The sequence below is a fragment of the Barbus barbus genome (genome assembly GCF_936440315.1).
Source record: "Barbus barbus genome assembly, chromosome: 21".
Lineage (NCBI taxonomy): Eukaryota > Metazoa > Chordata > Actinopteri > Cypriniformes > Cyprinidae > Barbus > Barbus barbus.
Genome location: NC_136749.1, coordinates 15707115 through 15727741, shown reverse-complemented (window position 1 = coordinate 15727741; position 20627 = coordinate 15707115). Strand labels below are relative to the sequence as shown.

Below are 20627 nucleotides of genomic sequence, written 5' to 3'. Positions count from 1 at the left end.
AATCCATGCAAGTGTGTGAGCAAAACTGCCCATTCTATTTGGTCAGTACAAAGGGCAGCCTCGCCACCATAAATATAGCCTACATCAATTTCATTCAGCAACACATAAAGACCCCAGCTCACATACACACTTTTAGATACACAGTCTAAGACAGACACACACCAGCACCGATTTGCGCACACCAGGACTCTATCTCTAAAGTAAACCGATATGGCATGAATGATTGGGGTGAAAGAAGAATGAAGGGGAGAGGAAGAGCTTATCTGTTTGGGAGTTTAGGTGTGGATGCACATGAACTAATTCAGTTCTCAGCAGGGTATGAAATGATAGATTTCTACCACAGTTCAATAAAGCTGCTTCATTGCTTTTCTTTAAAAAAAACACAAGTTGTAGGCCTACTAATACACAATCTGTTGAACTTCACAATAAAGTCTTAAGGTTAGGAAAGTATTTTAGACCTCATGTTGTTTTGAAAATATGGGCATACCATTTGTGTTGGGTTAAAATGACCCCCTTTGGTTTCCATGCAATTGGTCAAAAATCACCTCTATGAAAAAAACTCACGTCATGTTAAAACGAGAAACCTCTAATGCAGCATAGCCTATAAAATATGAGAAAATATGAACTTATACTATATATATATATATATATATATATATATATATATATATATATATATATATATATTGATTGCTTCCATTGTCCTCATTTGTAAGTCGCTTTGGATAAAAGCATCTACTAAATGATTAAATGTAAATGTAAAATTTTGTGTTAGATGTCAGTTTGACCGACATTGTAGACCGACTCTGCATCGTAGTGTGCAAATAATTACAACTAAGTATATTATCTAACATCATTTGTACTAGTGTAAATAGTATTTATTTCTGCCTTATGTTTTTGTCTGGTTCACAAACTCATGAGAGAAAATGGGTTTCTCACATTGACTTTCAATGTTGCAACAGACTAGTAATAGGGAGCCAGAAAACTAACAAAAACATAATTGCACAGATGTTTTGACCGTGAAACTCAAATGGATGAAGAAATAGCAAATTATCCTTCAGTAGTTTCAGAGGACTGAATGAAGAGTCTGATTGGAGTGAATAAAGAAGATTGAAGCGTTTGAAATTTCTTTAATTGTGTAAACCTCAAGTCTTAAATTTTTTAAGTTCAGATGTATTTTTATATTTTAGTCTTTGACGAGCAAGAAATACTAGCAAGTGCTGTTTTTTTTTCAACTGATTTTTGTCAATTGCATAGAAACCAAATGTAGGTCATAGTCACCAAAATTTGTAAAGCTTTTCCAAAACACATATATGTGTCAAAACTTTACATGTACATTCATGACTCTAAATGAGAAAAAGTCAGATGAAGAAGAAATAAATATTTAACCCAGAGGTCTTCAGTCCTGCTCCTGCAACCCAGTGTCCTGCAGAGTTTAGTTTCAGCTCTAATCAAACAAACCTGAAGAAGCTTCAGGATCACTTGAAAATACACAGGCAGGTGTGCTGAAATAAACTTTGCAGAAGCAGGGTTGAAGACTTCTGATTTAACGAGTATTTCAAGCAGTTCAAATGGCAAATGTGTGTCATATTGAGCCCAGCACAATAGACCTTTTTCACAATTATGATGACATGTTTCAATGGTTATTAACATAGTATCTAGCTTTTTTATATTATCCTTTAAAAAAAATTAATGTACATTTATAACACTATACTTGGTGTTTTCCTTGACATTAAATTGAAGAAAACTGGTAAACCCTGCTGTGTGTTGGTAAGTGAAGTGACATACTGCCAAGTATGGTGACCCATACTCTGAATTCGTGCTCTGCATTTAACCCATCCAACGTGCACACACACAGCAGTGAACACACACACACACCGTGAAATGGGCAGCCATTTATGCTGCGGCGCCCGGGGAGCAGTTGGGGGTTCAGTGCCTTGCTCAAGGGCACCTCAGTCGTGGTATTGAGGGTGGAGAGAGCGCTGGACATTCACTCCCCCAAGTGACAGAGATAAATTTGACATCTTTCTCTCTGCTGATGAATGTAATCAATCTCTGTACCCCCCCCCCCCCCCCCCTTTTGTGTAAAGTCATAGAAATGTTATTGTGGATTTTGTTTTTTTGGGGGGGGGTTACTGTCCTGCCAAATTTAGCTCCAACCAAGCACACCAGAACCAGCTAAACAAGGCCTTCAGACTAACTAGAAACTTCCAGGCAGGTCTGTTGGAGTCAAACTCTGCAGGAGTAGGATTGGACCACCCTTGGTCTAAAGCAGGGGTGCTCAATCCTGTGTGTTTGATCAGGGTTGGAGCTGAAGAGAGGTAGATCTCCAGGAACAGGATTGGGCATCCCTGGTCTAAAGTGATGGATGCAGCGATGGGCATACTGTGAACTGATCAAGGTCCCACCTGCATAGGCTGTGGTTGATGCACATGGCAAAAGACCTGTGTAAATCATATACATGTGTGGTTATTTTTATTAAAAATAATGTTATGGTTCAAATAATGGTTATTTGTGACATTTATTGTTTCATGAAGACTTTTTACATCTATGGAAACTCTTCATTGCACAGAAGGTTCTTAAGATTAATAAAAATGGGTTTCACAATTAGAAAAAAACAACAACATTATTTTAAAAACTGTTGACTGAAAGGTTCTTTGTGGAACCCAAAATGGTTCTTCTACAAATACAGGTTCTTTATTGGCATTGATGATTCAATGAAGAACATTTAACATTCATGAAACCACAAAAAGGTTCATTATAGTGGAAAAATGTTCAGTTCTCACTAACTGAAATGAGGAAGAAATGTCCTTTGGAAACAGCATGAACAAAAACCCCAGACTTATATGCACTCACGTGTATTTTTGATAATGCATTGCAAACCACTCTAATACTACTGACTTTAATTTGGTAATTTGCCACCCATATGTTTCTTGTTGCTATAGCCATCATTACTATACTTATTCACTATACGTTGAACAGCAATGCCCTGCACTTCCAAAGCAGTGTGCATGTAGCCAGAGTATATTTTTCTCATCAGGCAAAGATGAGCTGGCTATTCATTGGTTGCATGCAGGGTCTAGTCATATATATATATATATATTTTTAGCAAAATGACGTAATTATACAAATATGAAATTATGTGCCTAGAAAAAGAACTCTTCTTTCTGTCCTCCAGTTGTTACTGATACTTTTTTTTTTGCTGGCTAATAGCACACTTGCCATCATTGTGATTTACTCTCTCTGTTATAGACCATTTATATTGATTTAAATATATAATTTGTCTCAAATAACTTTTAAAACGTAATTTGTCTGAACTTCCTTGAAAAACAAAAGCTTTTAAACACTTACGTTTTATTTAGCCTATGTGTGCTGATATGAACACACATTATACTAAACTGCAATAACTGTCATATTTACAAAATAGTTATTCTTTTTGTTGTTGTTTACAAAACATTCTGGCAACATTTGACGTACTTCATTTGGCATATATCGTGAAGCTGAACAGAACTCGGTCCATTACTTGTTCAAATCTCGCGATAACAAACGCGAGACTCGCCCCTGTTAACACGCATAGGAAACCCTGCACGTCCCTCTTCCTTTTGCTGTCCACAAGCAAGGTAAATCATACTCCGTATCTTTCTAGGTTTTAAAGTGACTTATAAGCATTGTTTGCCACGATTTCTCTCCTACAACCAACTTATTATATAGTAGTACTCATTCTGACAGTAGACTGTCAATAAAATGATATAGAAATGCGTAGTTTTTTGAAAATGAAAAATTAGATCGCGTGCTATGAATTCCCGGTGTTCAATGGCTGCGCCCATGCAGCCGCATTGAGGCCTAGTCTACTCAACATGCATCACTTTACCTAGCAGCAATAAGAGGCGGTATTACTAGTAATTACAAGTAATCGTTACATGATCTAAAATGCTAGTCTTGTAACTTGTTGCTTGTTAGTCATTAGAGTTTGGTGGTATGCTGTATTTTTCAGCGTTAGAATAAACGTGGTCGTTAGCCGCGTTGCTAACACGATGCCTCTGAATATCCAATTACGCATAAAAGGGAGTTGTTACGTTTATTTGATAATTAAGTTATACTTTTAATAATAATGTTTTTTGCAATATACGCGGTCTCTAGGCTTCCGTGGATATAGCTTATTCATGTTAGCTAGCCAAACGTTATACATGTGACTTGCTCTTGTTAGAAAGCACTGTAAAATACCTGCATGTGCTATTAATTCAAAATTGATTATGGTTTTCAGATGCCAGGCGGTGGTGTAACAATGAAAGACGTCAACCAGCAGGAGTTTGTCTGCGCGCTGGCGGCATTCCTCAAGAAGTCAGTTCAACTGTCTTCATTGATTATGTTCTTATTGTTATAAGCTTGTGACACCATGATAAAATGTTTTTGGCTGTGTGTACTGAAGCTCATTTTGAACCCTGGTGTTTTGACAGGTCGGGGAAGCTGAAGGTGCCAGACTGGGTTGACATTGTTAAGCTGGCCAAACATAAAGAGCTGGCTCCCTGCGACGAGAACTGGTTCTACATCAGAGCCGGTGAGTGTGATGTGTATTTTATAAAAGCTCATGGACATGCATGAAAGTAAGACTTTAATGCATTGCACTTTGTGCAGATCCATCCAGGCAGAATCTCTCGTACTGTAGAACCAGGATGCTGGCTAAGCATCTGTTAACTTGAGCCTTGCACCACACATTCTGCTGGGGATGTGCAATATATTTATGTTAGGAAATCATATGCAATTATCTGTCAGAAGCTAGTAAATGGGTCTTAAAGTCAGTATTTCTGTGCCAGGTCTGTATGGAGAAATCCCCAATTTAGTCCCAGTTTTATTGCATACAATTGAATTATCTTGTAAATATTTGAGGTATACATGGCAGTGTTGTCCATAATGAACTTGTAATTTGTATGTTTGTCTTGATACCAAGACATGGTTTCATGGTTCTTGATCATTTCAAGCTCATAGTAAACACTAATATGCTACTGAACATTTTGAAGTGTTTCTTGAGTATTACATTGTTGTTTTCAGTAAGTAGTGATGTAAACAGGTCAGAAGTGTAAAGCAATGAAATAAAAACAATATAACATTGTAACAGACTTTTATAAATAATTAAGTTCATGTTTGTACCAACAGTATCAAGTTTTCAAAAACACATGTATTGGGCAAATATGCAGCGAAATAGGTCTTTAAAATTAAAGAGATACATTAAATGAAAATTGTACTTTACTTGCCCTCATGTTGCTCCAAACCAGTATGACTTATTTATTTTCTTGCCGAACAATATAGATCAGTGTTTCTCAACTGGTGGATCGCGACTTAAAAGTGGGTCCCCAAACCGTTCTGAGTGGGTCGCAGAGTGTGTGGCCAAAGAAACGACATCAACAACAAAAAACATAATTCTAAATGTTTTTTTCTGATGCTAGATTTTTATTTTAAAACATGGGCATGAAAGCCGTTGACACGTCTGTCAGATGCACTTTAAGTAAAGAGTGCCTGAGAAAAACTCGCTGTCCCGATTCAGTATCTGCGGTCAGATGAGATGTTGACAGGTTTAATCTCGGTGCCGCCATTCTATCGTTATTTTCGTAGCTTATGAAATAAAAAGTCTCTCACCTCAGAAAAACTAATTATCCTGTCCTGCCAGATGTTACACTGTGCTCGTAGCGCGCACTCTTCTATAGCATGCGCGAACACGGCGCCGCACTTTATATCACTTAACTAAAATAAAGCGCAGAAACTACAAACATGCAACGAGTGAAATAAAAGTACAATACTGTTATGTATGTGATACTGTCATTCCCCATAGTGCCTGTAGGTGGCATCACCACTTTAGTAATTATTAGTTGTGTGTTCCTTGAAATAAACTAAGTGAAGAAGTACCCCCGTGTGTGGCTGTTATTTATCGTAGTGCATTCAAGAGTGTATTCTATATGTTATGATAGTGAGAACATAAGTACCGATAAATCACATAACTGGTACTGCGTATGTAGGCTGGGACGGATTTGTATGAAGGTATGTTCATTCTATTCAGGAGCAGTTTCCACATTTCATTAACAGTTCATGTTAGTATTGTATATTCACCAATAACTGTTGTTTCCATAACCCAAAAATAGCATGTTGTTTTCACTGTCACTTTGCATATGTTTAAATGACTGTGGTGGCTCATACCAACATAACTTTATTAAAAAAACTAGTGTGGGACTGCTATTTAATAGCCTTACCTATAGGCTGTTTATTCAGTATTAGTCATTCTTAACAGTCTTTTGACTTAATTTTTGTGCATTGAATTTGCTTTTGATTTTTATCAAACTATATATATATATATATATATATATATATATATATATATATATATATATATATATATATATATATATATATATATATATAAATTAGTGCTGTCAATCGATTAAAAAAAATTAACTAATCACACATTTTTCTAAAATTAATCGTGATTAATCACGCTTAACCCCACCTAACATTCAAGTTTTTAAATAAACAATCTTCAAATGTACACTGTACAAACAACATAAAGACAGTATTTTTTATATTTCTTTTAATGGTATCTTTTTCATGATTGAAGGCCAGCATCACTGATATCAATACTACTGATGTCTCTATAAAAGATTTTTTTTTGCCCCCTGAATATTTAACCATTGACTGTAGCCATTCAGCATTACAGTATAATTGAGAGCTATCAATTTTAACATTTATTAGACTTAACGTCTAATTTAAGTGAACTTAAAACAATCTTCACATGAACCCATTATAATAAATGACATATTTAGCTACCTGTGCCCTTCAGCAGAAATATACAGAAAATTAATACTTACCAAACACTAAATTCTAAATTAAATATAGATGAACCCCTTAAAACTATAAGTTATTGATTTCCTCTTTTTTTCTTGGATTAATAGACATCACAGCAGCTGGTTATTAACTTATTTGCCTGCTATTGCTTTAAAAGCTGCTGCTGCTGAAGGTGATGGGGATCTGACATGCATCTTATTTTCTCACAAATCTCTTTACATTTTCTGACTCACTTCAGGTCTGAAAGTCTCAACTAATGAGCGGATGAGTTGAATTGGGTATTTTAGATGAGGGAGACTCAGGACAGTTTTTAAAACCATTTCAGAGACATGTACTTAAATGTGATGCATATATAACATAGGCTATTGCATGCATGCACAGTTTAAGGCAGCTTTAATCGCCTTTTTGGTAACTTCATGCCTTAACTGACGGCATAACTACGACATTGCATGCACGTAGTTTCTTTCGCTGTATGATATAGGCTACAGTGCGCACCGGCACCTTTGTGCGTGTATTTGAAGAGTGCGCGCTACGAGCACAGTATCTTTTACGCGCTTGTTTGACTCGCGTCTGGCGTGGAGGCGACGTATAGAGCACGTGTCTGAAACTTCTCCCGTTTGATGTGGTCATAAAGACATTCTGCATCTAAATAAACACAATCCTTTGCAAGAAAAAAGAGACGGAGGCAGCAGTTGCGAATGGGGCGGCCAACCCTAGCCCCGCCCCTGCGTTAATTGCATTAAATATTTTTAACGCGTTAATCTTTAATAGCATGCCTTAACGCGCTAATTGTGTGTGTATAAATAAATAAATATATATATATATATATATATGGGCTGGGACTTTAACGCGCTAATTTAGATTAATTACACAAAAATAACGCGTTAAATGTTTTTTTTAACGCATTTTAATCGCACTTATTTTTGCACCGCGGAACGTTTCTCACTGGATGAGTTTCGGCGGACCGATTATACTGGAGCACCAACTAGCGTTCAGACAAAAACAAACCACAGTGAACATGGACAAAGAAGCTGATGAGACCGCTTTGGTTGGCCCTGTGGATGGGAAATTTAAAAATCCATATGAAAAAACTTACTTCTCACTGTTCTCAGGTCAAATATTTATTTGCGATTAAAATGCGATTAATTTCGATTAATTAATTACAAAGCCTCTAATTAATTAGATTATTTTTTTTAATCGAGTCCCGGCCCGTATATATGTGTATATGTGTATGTATATGTATATGTATATGTATATGTATATGTATATGTGTATATATATGTATATGTATATATATGTATATGTGTATGTGTATATGTATGCGTGTCTATATAAAAGTGGGTCGCGGCTTGATGACCATGGGAAAACGTGGGTTCCAAGGCCAAACCAGTTGAGAACCACTGCTATAGATATTTGGAAGAATGTTGATTACCAAACAGCTTCAGTTCCCATGGACTTAAATTCTTGAAAATATCCACCAAATGTTCCTTTTTACATTCGTCTATGTCAGTCGATTAATGAAGTTTACATTCATATATTGCTATGGTGTGCATTTTGCCCATTAAATGCATTTAACCACTCAAATGCATGTTGTTTTTGTATGCAGTAAGATGGAGCAAAAACACGTTTAGCTTGCTTTCTAGTATGCACATAATCTTGGTTAACTTTTTGTTGTTTGTTATTGATGATCTGTTTGAATGCTTTGTGCTGTAAGCAAAAATGTAGTGTTTTTCAAATGATGACAGTTTAGTGGCTTTAAATGTTTACTCTGAGAATCTGGTGGAAAACAATGGATGGTTAATGTAAGCGATTGTCAGGATTGGGCTCAATTATTGATGGCCTTGTCCTGTTAATATATCAGCAGTTTCTGCTGTGTGCTGAGAAACTGATGATGCTTTCTTTCTCTGAAACAAAGTTCCCACTTGATGCACTGTGTAAAATTAAGAGCTGAGCTTGTAAGGTTAGGAACTATTACAGATTTTATGCCATGTGTGCTGTATTTTTTGCTGTGAGTTTGAACAGACCTGAGTTGGTTCTTTCTTTTTGAAGCAAAAGTGAAGTGTTTATTGGCATGTTGCCTCCTCTTGTCCTCTATTGCCCTGAAGAAATCTCTTCTCCTGACCCTCTGTGTCCTCTCTTAGCCTCCACAGTGCGTCACCTGTACCTGCGTGGAGGTGTTGGCGTGGGCTCTATGACCAAGATCTATGGCGGACGTAAGAGGAACGGCGTGTGCCCCTCTCACTTCAGTGTGGGCTCCAAGAATGTTGCCCGTAAAGTGCTCCAGGCCCTCGAGGGACTCAAGATGGTGGAGAAAGACCCCAATGGGTGAGTAGCCTGTAGGCTGCTTTTGTCTATGTGTGATCTGTATTATTGCAGGTGGTGTTGTTTTTGAGTTCCATTAACTCTAAATTTGTTGCTGTTTTCCAGTGGGCGTAGGCTGACCCCTCAGGGCACCAGAGACCTGGACAGAATTGCTGGGCAGGTAAGAAGTGTTATCAGGTTACTGTATTTGTGAACTTGAGCATTTGTAACATTGATTTTTGTAAAATCAGATTTAAGGCACTATTGATTTGGTCTCCAAGTCAGGCTTCTGAAGTTAGTCAGATACCGTACAACAGATGGTGGTTCTCAGAATTCACTAAATTGTTCAGCTTAGATGTGTAATCAAATTTCAAAGGAATTAAAACGATGTTGCTGCACAATGCAGCATAAGAATGAGCAGATTCAGGTACTGAATGTGATGAACCTATTTTCACTTAAAAGGCCTCATGGTTATTTTTTTGGCTGCAGTAGCTTTGATTTAGTGTGTGGACACAGTACTATCTTCAAAAAAGAAATGCATGCACATCTCCTCCAAAGCCTTCGCTTGCTTTTCTCCCGAGCTCTGTTGGTCCTCCGATTTCCCTGCGAGCTACCGCTGTGCGCCAATCCGATGCTGGAGGAAGTAAACAAGCCGATTGAATTTCATGCTCGCTGGGCTGCCGTATGGTGGCGTTTTATTCTGCCTGATCCCCTTAATGAGCTGAATTCAGATGAGTTAATGTGATTTTCTTGTGTTGTGCTTGCTTTGGCTGTCGTTTGCACTCTGACTCTTTCCAGAGCACTGTTGATATGCTTGGCTTCTCATTGGTGGCATGAGCAAAATCAGTGTAGAAGTGAATGTTGCTCCTAATCTCCTGGCTAAGATCACGTCCAGAACCTGAAAGGCTCCTGAATATTTCTCCACATTTAATTTCTCAAGGATTTTGGGGCGACAGTGCAGGTAAAAACCAGACTGATGTGATTTGTCTCTTAATCATCTTTTTCTTTATGCTCTGTTGCAGGTTGCCGCTGCAAGCAAGAAATCTTGAAGTGTAAAATAAACTTTTGTGAGAAACCAACCTCTGTGTCTTGTCTTATTTAATGTTTCGGTGTTTGTGTATGACTTTCCTTCAGGGACGAAGGCTAAAAATTGAATGCTTTAATGTTCCTTAAACCATTGGCTTAATGTTGTGTAATTCCCGTCCCCCCCGTCCCATATTTTAACTTGATGTGCTTTTTATTTTTGTTTTCTTCAATTCTAGGTCTTTGTCATATTTCACATTAATTCAGTCTTGGGTGCTTCAGGCAAATTGCTTGCATCATCTTAGAGTCTGATGAACTGTAAGGCTGGATTTGTATCAGTTCTTGGCAAGAATGCTGATTGATTTACTCATTAAGACAAGTGTCTTTATTTCCCTGCTGCTAGTTTTGGCAGAGGAATTTGGAGCAGTTAATGGACAAATGTATGCGAGTCCAACAGCTGTGTATTGAGCTGAACTGCATTGCTGCATGGTAACAGTGCCATCATGTGGGCTTGTACGATATGGTCCGTTTGATTTATGATGGCTAGACCTCGCTGGTTCCAAAATCATCCCGTTACAGGTCCGTGTACATGCTCACTGCACAGACTACTGTTCTTGATCTGATTTTGGTTGTAGGTGTGTGAGGTTTTGTTTCAATTTTTCAAATTTTGGAAGTTGGAACCTGTTGTGAGAATTTTCAAAGTTATTTTAGAATGGTAAAACAATTGCGATTTATCCCCCCCCATCCAGAAAATGTTGACCTAAGGTATTCAAGTCACGAAGGTTCAGGGAAATAAAATGTTGCTGCTGTTTCTTTAACTTTTTGCTGTAGCATCTTTGAGATGCAACTTCACGATAAAAGAATTCAATTACAGCTTTTGAAGTGTGTTTCTATGCCTGTTCTCTTACTGATTTGTTTTGATTTCTGAAAGAAAGATGTCCTTCACTTTGCTCTCATGTTTCTCAAAAGTAATAGAAATGCTACATTTATATGTAAATCTCTCCTACCATTTTGATGGAAAAGTGCTCTAGTGTATTTTTTTTTTAGCTTATGAATACAAACAGCTTCAGTGATTTTAATGGGAGTTTTTGAGAGTGCTTGAACTCTAGACTGTCAGTAAAAATTATGATTAGTAGCCTGATTTAATATTTTTATTCACGTTAAATTCTCATTTAATATAAAATCAGTCGTATTAAAATATATCATGGCATGACAGCCCTCTGTTAAGTAAACAGACAGTTTTTTTTAATGCGTAGTAAATAGATGTACATTTTATTAGGTTATTTTGACCATCTCCCACTAGATCACCTAACATAATCTATAAAGGTGAGAATCAAGATATTTCATGATATAGTTAATGCATTTGGGAATGTTTTGAATAAAAAGGAAAAAACTAAAAACATGCTGCTGTGTGTCACACGAGCAAAAATGAGCGCATGACGCCCCTGTAAGTAATAATGCTATTTTGAAATTACCTGTAAATAACATGTATAATGTTAATAATACAGTTAAAGGCAGGAAATGTTAATCGTGGCAAAAGGTTGGTTTTTGACCACTGATCTATAATAGAGAACATTATATATAGTCATTATACAGATCGGTGTTTTTGACCCTAGCTGTAGCTACGTTTAATAGACACCAGAGGGCAGCAAATATCAAGATTTGTATGTAAGCATGTTGATGGCGCTGTTGAACTGCATCAACGTGAATGTAGTACTCCTAATGTGACCACTGGGGATGCTCCACCGGTGATTTGTGTTTGAGTGCTGGTTTGTGTTGTTTGCTGTACTGTGTTTGCTTGACATACTGTATGTTCAGATGTTCCCTGGGGAACAAAGCCATGCTATTCTCTGAGCCCACAATGCAGTACCACGCCAGGTTATCTGGCCGTGTGTACACAGCATCTCTCTTCCACAGAATCAGTCATTCTGCGTTTACCCTTCATCTCTCAAGAGATACTCATTTGTAACATTTTCATATCCACCTCTCTCTCTCTCTCCCTTCAACTCACCAGCTGTTCTGGAGCACCTGAAGACCCCCCCCCCTGTCTCTACCCTGTAATTTGGAAGCAAGAGAGAAAGATAAACATGTCTGAGTGATAGAGGAGAATGTCAAGAATGCTGGCTGAGAAGGTGTTGCTGTTTGTTCACTTGCTACTGTCTGAACGCGACTAGGCCTCCAATGACGCCGCAGACGTCGACTCTGAGCCCCTGCAGGCTTTACGTTACGTTTGTTAACTTTTTCAGGGCATTGTTTTCATAATGGAGCCTGTGTGTGCATGTAAAGCAGATTAAAAACTATAATTACTGCAGTTATGGCATTAGATAAGTTATTGTGCTCTCAGGTAATATGGCATGCCTGCTTAACAGCGGGAAAATGTTTAAACGGTAGCTGGCTGCATTTTCCACTGCAGATGTGCTGATTTGAAGGATTTCTGGACCTTGGGCTGCTTCTTCAAAAATAACCGTATTATCAGTGAAGTCTCAGAGCCACTCAACACCTTTTTTTTTTGTACAGAAAGGAGAGATCTGTGAGAGCGTGTCAGGCTGACAGGTGGGTAAACGCAAGGACAGAGTAATGCATAATAAGATTAAGATATAATCGAATGTTCCTGTTAAACAAAGCTTTTGTTTGGTTGTGTGTATGAGCCGTCCTAAATCCATTCACACAGAGCACTTCCATTTCACACACTGCTGAAGTGTGGGTAAATACATTTGAGCGCAGCATGCACTAAACCTGCGCGGTTTAAAACATCGAGGAGCTCACGTCCGCCCTTTGAACACACGACTCCCGAGATGTAGAGCTGAACGGGAAAGTTATCAATGCGTCATCCTGTAACTAATGATGAACGCGCAGTTTGCAGAGAAGCATCTGACTTAAAGGGATAGTTCACCCCAAAATGAAAATTTTGTCATCGTTTACACTCCCACAAGCTGTTCCAAGCCTGTAATAATTCCTTTCTTTGTTGAACATACAAGAAAATACTTTGAAGTATGTGGGTAACCAAACAATTTCTGGTCCCCAATGAGGCTGATAGTATTTTTTGAAGTTACTGAGGACCAGCAGCTGTTTAGTTACCCACATTCTTCAAAGTATATTCTTTTGTGTTCAACAGCAGAAATTTGTTGTTTGGTTTTGAACAACCTGGGTAAATTATGACAGAATTTTCATTTTTGGGTGAAACATACCTTTAAAGTGACAAACACATCTGTGCTTCTAAAGGCATAACTCTATTGTTTTATTAAAATTTGGATAGTCTGTTAGAGCTTGATAGACACAATTATATTTTTAGACATTATTATTAGAATAAATAGATTATAATTAATGTTAGACCCTATTTATTAATTTATCATTATTTTGTCCCTTGTCCCTTATTTTGGCTCGCTGAAGGTGGCAACCCTAGTCCTAACCATTGCTAATCTAATCTTGCCGTCTGTTAGCTGAAGTAAACAGCCGTTTTTGGTGGTGTTGAATGTCTTATTGTAGAAAGAAAGCAAACAAGTTGAGTAGAAACACTCACAAAACCCATTATGTAAACACTTTCAGTGGCTAGTATCTCCTCTGGGGCCTGAACCATGAGGTTAGCTGAACAAACTTGGGGTTAAAGTGTTGGTTTCAAGTTGACAAAACCAAACCAATCCATAATGACTTTGTTGGTATCTTGACACTGATCCTCAACTTTCTCTGTCAGCTGAGTCTTAAATCCGGAGTTTATGAATGACTGTAGAGGATATGCACATGACAGTGTGACATAGATCACATGCATGAAACATCTTAAAACTGCAGTTTACTTCTAGCAAGAGTCAGTGCAATTCACTTCTCTGTTTTAAGAGATTGTAATGAAAAATATGAAGAACTTGCACAGCAAAAAAGAAAAAGTTGTTCTCAAAAGGGGACAACTAAAAGGAAACATCTGAGTGCAAGTAAAGCAAAGAAATATATAGCCTGTAAGTGACTCACAGCGACTAAGATTTATATACTGAGTCTTATTTAAATCTGTCTGTCTGTTTGTTTATTGGTCTGTCATTCTATCTGTATGTGTGTATTTATAATTGTCTATAATGGGCTATGGGTATCATTATATTTAATATAAATGATAGGCCTATAAATTAATTAAAATAAAATCTCATCACACAAGCTGAGTGTTTGTCTCTAAAAACTTGTTTTTGAGTGACCCATAGTCTTATGCAAAAACATTGGCTTAACCATTGGTTTGGAAAAAGATGGGACTATTTGATTGTTTGATCATTTGTCCACTAGAGGTGTATTGTTTTGAGAAAAAAGTTCTAGTAGCTACTGATAGAAATTTGCTGTTGAAAATTTGGTGAACAATGGTAAATGACCAGGTGCGGTTACCTTAGCGTATTTCACAGACAAAAAAAAGTTCTGTTGTCTATAGTCAAAATTGTTGTGATTTATGAAATACAGTTCTCACAGAAGTCACTTTCAAACCAAACAGCTTTCTGCTGGGTAACGAGGCAATCTGTGACCAATCTGAACCCAATGCAAAATCTGCTTTGGGAAATTTTTGCCCAGTCGTGTAGATTTCTATTAAAATGTCTGGTTTCCACACAAAAAACTTTGCCACAATTAAAATATGCTGCATCATTACAAGAAGTGCAATAATTTTCCAATGCTCAGCTTGCTTTTTTAAATGCAAGAGCTCGTTCTGTGTGTCTTTCTCTCTCTGTCAGACTGTCACTGACACTCGCAGCTTCTGCTTGGCGTCTTTGTTAATCTACCCATCATGCTCTGTTTGTGTTTGGGGCAGGTGGTGTTGTAAGTCCTGGTGCTTTTGTGTATTAATCTTCTGTGTGTGCGCAAACGTGGCTGTGATTTCTCCCTGTGTGTGGCACAGCCTCAGGGCAGACAAGCCTGTGTTGTCTTTACTCAACAGGCGCATGGCACGGCCTTCTCCCTTGGACATAACACCTGTTTTGAGGGCAAAAGGCGAGCAGCGAACAGATGCAGGTTAGAAACACTGGGTTTGACTGTCTGTTTGGCACTTGATCTGCGTTCATACGTTTGCCAGACATTGTCAAACACCTGTCAAAGAATAGACCAGAGTCAAGTTTAAAGAAAAACTATTATCCAAAGTAGGGCTGGCAATTTAACAATTGAATTTGGTATGATTAGGAAAAATTTAGAAGTAAAAAAATTGGATCTAATATAAAATAATAATAAAAAACTAAACCAAAATAATTTTTTTTGAATAATTAAGTAAATATTACATTAATACTGCATTAACTATTTTTAAAATTAAATATTAAAAAAATTAAGTACCACAGAATTTGACAGGCTTTATAAATACTGGTAACCGGAAACAATGAATTGATTGTTCTATTGACAGCCCTAGTTTCAAAACAGTACGATTTTGTAATTTATTAAGCGTTTATCTATCCTTCCTTTCTTAAAAATAAATTCAAGAATAGGTTGTATTTGTTTTGTATCTTTGTAGTTTCTTCTTGCGGTGGTCTCCTTTATGCTCACTTAGTGTTATTTTTTTTATAGTGAAAAGCACAAAACAAATAAATTTGAATTGAACTGAAAATGTTTCTGTTCAGGATTGTACCTGTAAAATGTAATATATTAGTTTTAAAGAAGTATAATTTCTTTTGCTTTGACAAAAGAAGATGCAGACAATACAAAACAAATGTAATTAATATTGCATAAGTGTTGCCATTATGATATCACACTGTTTGTGGCTCACAATACATATAAATATGTACCTTTCTTTGTTTCAGCAAATGGATCCCTTGCAAGAGATTTATTGTGTTAGCGGATCCTTGGCATCAAGTTTGAAAACTCCTGAGATAGAAAACAGACTGTCTCTAAAGGTGAGGCTATATAAACTATATAAAGATCTAGATAAGCCCTACAAAGTGAATTATATAGTAAGGTGTGAAATGACACCCAGTGGTGTTCTTGCAACATATTATCAGAAACATCTACATTCTGAGGGATAATCTGTTCCCACCCACCCAAATACCCAACAGTCACACGCAAGCTTGTTTGGGGTTAGTAAGGATCCTTCTCTGTCTTAAACAAGTCCTCCTGATCTAATCACACAAACTGATAACCAGACAGTTCTATTTCCGTTGTATTTCTCTCACCTGTGTCTACCATCACTTCACCTCTGTTTCAACTCAAACCACTGTTCACTGTAAGCTCTCAGCTGCTCTGATCTCTCCCGAGTATGTGTGGTCTTATCTTAACAGCGTCTGACTCACAGTCCTGCTCTCGTTTACTCCTATCAGTCCATTCCTCTCCCATTCACTTATGCAGACAATGCACATCCACCATCCCACTCCTCTGTGCAGGAATATGAATTTTGCAACATCCCGGTATTAAATATTTACTCGAACAGTGTCCGGAGGAATGTGAACATAAGCCATGTGCATACCTACGGTTATTTATTAAGTCTCGTATGACAGTCCAGATCGCTGCAGTTGGTAAGAGCAGCCAGAACAGACACGCATGAGTTAGGATTATTAGAGAGGGTGAACTCTCTAGAAATACAGGAATGGATTATGTATGACTGCTGTAATGGTCAGTGCTGATAGTGTGATAGTTCTTCTCCGGCTTTAGCAGTGTGTTGAATGGAATTGTACATTTCTTTGACTTGGGGCAATGTTCTCCCATTTGTCTCTCCCCTCGTGTCCCCTCAGAGTTCAGGCATGCTGTTTGTGAAGTAGGAGTGCCTGATAATTGGGTGGGTGCAATGTTGAAGATCTGTATATGAGGTATGTGTGTTGGACGGGATGTATTTCTCTGTAAAATTGCCACATTCTCTCTCGGACGGCTAAATCTCCCCCCAATGTGTGAGAACTGTTTTATTGTAGTGGTTAACCGATGCAGGTTTTTAAATGGCCCTTATTTGGCCCTTAAAGGGGTAGTTTATCAACCTACAAAAACAACTTACACATACAAATGTTTTGAATGATTTCAAATGGAGACTGTGCATTATAAATTCGACAAACCTTGTCAGTAGATTTTGCAACTGACACAATGAAGTATTACTAAAATTCCTTTAAGGCAATTCAGTTAATTTGGTGGGCATCTTGGTAATGCCCTTGGGCACGAATTTCCAAAATGTAGGATGGTAGGCAGTCCCTGGTGCTGTTGTATAGCACTTAAAGTGGTTCCCCTATGATTACAAGCCAATGAAACACTTTTAGTGCTATTTAGCAGCATTTTTGTTTAGTGTGATAAATTTACTCTAATTTTAATCATAATAGACCTAATGATATGCTAGCTGTTTCACTGAATAATCAGGTATAGTTTTCATCATGAATATTAATATTCCTCCTTATCCACAGGGGGATGGGATGGGGGGAGGGGTCAAAGTTGTAAGTAAAATAAAGATTATAAGAGTACATTTTTGAAGAAAATACTATGCAATTTTTTACTTCAAAATTTCGCATTTAATTAGATGTGTTAAATCTGCAATTGCTAAGAATTTTCTGCACCATTCATTCACTCATTAGTGTACCATCACGTGTTTTGGAAATTCTGTTTAATTAAGGTAGTTGCACTAACATTCGATAGTTTGTGGTCAGTAAGTTTTTTTTAATTATTATTTATTATTTAAAGAAAGTAATACTTTTATTCATTAATGATGCATTAAAGTAATAAAAAAAGTGACAGACTTTTACGTAAAAAAAAACAAATGACATGATTTCACATGCTGTTCTTTTGAACTTTCTGTGTATGAAAGAATGCTTATATATCAAAAACAAAAAGTGGATTCCATTGCAAAACAAAAAAATCCACATCCAGGCACTCACATAGCAAGCGAAGTACAACAACTTTTATTATCAGACAGGGCTACATATTAAAAAACACCAACGCATATCAGCCCAAGCAGGCCTTCGTCAGGGTGATACGCGTTGGTGTTTTTAATAATAAATGTTTTTGTACTTTGCTTGCTGTGTGAGTGCCTGGATGTAGATTTTTTTTGTTTTGCAATGGAATCCACTTTTGGTTTTTGAATTTTTTTTCCCAGCCTGGAGCACCCATAGCCTTGCTTGTGATCACTTGACACACCCCCGGTCTGGATCATTTATATATTGAGTAATGTATATGTGTTTTATATATATATTTATATTTATATATATATATATATATATACATATATATTTATATATTTGTGCAATATATGTATATTTGTGCAAAAATAGCACAATTGTTTTCAAAATTGATAATAAAAATTCTAATCGGCATATTAGTATGATTTCTGAAGGATCATGTGACAGAGACTGGAGTAATGGCTGCTGAAAATTAATCTTTGCCATCACAGGAATAAATTACAAAACGTAAGGAGAACCAAATTTTTGACAGTATTGTAAGAGGCCTGGAAGGAACACCAGCAACCACAACAGCTGTGGCCATCAGTGACGGTCTTTTCAGTGAAATTTTCCTCTTTATTCCTTTCCTCATTCTATTTCCTGTTATTTCTTACAAACTGTAGGTAGCATGTTCATGCAGTTGAGCTGTATCAGTACTGGAAGAGTGGATCCAGAGAGAAAGAGAGAGAGAGACCAGGTCTGAGATCTTTTATCTTTCAGTCTTAGAGCTTTTCTATCAGGTAGTGCAGAGCCACAGTGGGACATTGAGACCACTGTCTGGATACAGAACACTGACTGTCCCGTTGCTTTTGAAGGAGAAAGCTCAGGAGAGAGCTCACATGGAATGCTAATGCTACAGTCAAAGTCAGGACAGTGAAATTTTGGGACGGTGTTCCAGAAAGGAGACATTGTGTCATTGCTCTGAGATCCATTAGCATGCCAGGCTGTGTCGCATACCCTATCGTTGTCTTTTCAAAGGGACAGAAGAGACTTGTAATATAGCAGACACCTCACTTTCATTTCACAAGTTAATTAGGAAACGTGACTTACAGAACAGGAAATGTAATATGTGGATGTAAAGTACCTGAATAATTTTTGCGGTCTCCAGAGCAAACTGGGTTAGAGATTATAACTTTGTTTCTCACTTTGTCCCATTCAGATTGTCATCTCCATACTCAGAAGCAGATGAAAGGCCTGAACCTGCTTTAGGGCTGCACAAATGTAACAGACAGACATTTAGTGTTACATTATGCGTTTGCCTGAGGCTCTTCTCGTCTACAGTAATGGGGAGTCGTGCTTCTCTGTCTTTTGATATATGAATGACCCTCTTTTTCATTTTTCATCACAACCGCGGTGCTTCTGTTACAGCTGTGTCTCGTGTCTGGCCATGTTTTAAATCTGTAGCACAGCACACACAGCATTTCATGAATAACAATTCACTGCTATTCCTTGCCCTATGGGAGTAATGGTTGGGTGGGTACAAAGACTCTGCCCATTGACGTGTCCTGCAACCTGCAAGCATAACTGCCACTCAGCTCTTGCTGTCTGAATTTTCCTTTTTTTAATGCAGTAGCATGTTTTATTCTGTTTGTTGAACCGTTGTGTCATTTCCAGCCTTGACTTTGGAGCAGGATGAGTTTCTTTGGGTGTTTGGTATAGGTATAATCTGAATTTACTTTGATCTGTACTTACTATATATGATTAATAGGTTTAAACAGTCTAATGAATTCATTTGTTAGGGCTGTCACTCGTTTTAAAATGTTATGTAAAAGGATAATTAGTCTAATTAATCATTATTAATAATTTGAGTAAAGCCCCTAAATGAAGAAGATCATGTTTGACATTACATTATTGTTGCAGTAAATCAGTGAGTAATCTATACATTTCTGTAGCAGTCATTTTTGTAATTTTGTAATATTTTTACATATTTGTCATCAGGAGCGCCATGTAAAACAAATCAAGTTAAAATCAACTTTAAAAAATGTAAGTGTGGTGCGCATTGACTGACTGCAAACTAAAACATGAACCTTGTACTTCAAGCTTGAATGTTATGATCATTAAAATTACATTTATGTGTTATTGTATTAGTACATTATGTAATATGTTCTCTTGTTCCTGTTTCAGTGTATATAATGTGTGTGTGTGTATATATATATATATATATATATATATATATATATATATATATATATATATATATATATATATATATATATATATATAGTGTGTGTGTGTGTATTTTTTTTTTAGTAGTTTCTGTTTATATATTATTTTAGTTTTAACTATATAACTATTTTAGTTATTAAAGTACATCGAGTTAAACAATATATTTATTTGTTTTATTTTTAATATAGTTAACGTTTATTTTATTTTAAGTAACAATTTTTTAAATTGTTTTAGTTAACTCTAATAACCCTGACTTGATTAAATGCGTACATTTATTCATTTTAATAATAAATGTATGTTTTAATAACTATTAATTTATCTTATTATTTATTCATTTTATTTTCATTATTTTAGTATTTTTGCAAGAATTATAGTAATCTCATAGTTATTTATTTTTCAATTAATATAATTTAGATAAGCTTATTATTTCAGTGCATTGTTCAACCATCTTGTCCTTAG

The 20627-nt window shown here is 36.7% G+C and overlaps 1 protein-coding gene across 1 annotated transcript; it reads left to right on the top strand.

Annotated features, from left to right (window-relative positions):
* Positions 1-3574: 3574 nt before the first annotated feature.
* Positions 3575-10211, top strand: LOC306887398 (small ribosomal subunit protein eS19-like). The gene is made up of 6 exons (XM_079445088.1): positions 3575-3620; positions 4265-4341; positions 4458-4558; positions 8973-9156; positions 9259-9313; positions 10155-10211. The coding sequence occupies exons 2-6, from the start codon at positions 4265-4267 to the stop codon at positions 10179-10181; spliced, it is 444 nt and encodes a 147-aa protein (XP_079301214.1). The 5' UTR covers positions 3575-3620; the 3' UTR covers positions 10182-10211.
* Positions 10212-20627: the final 10416 nt, after the last annotated feature.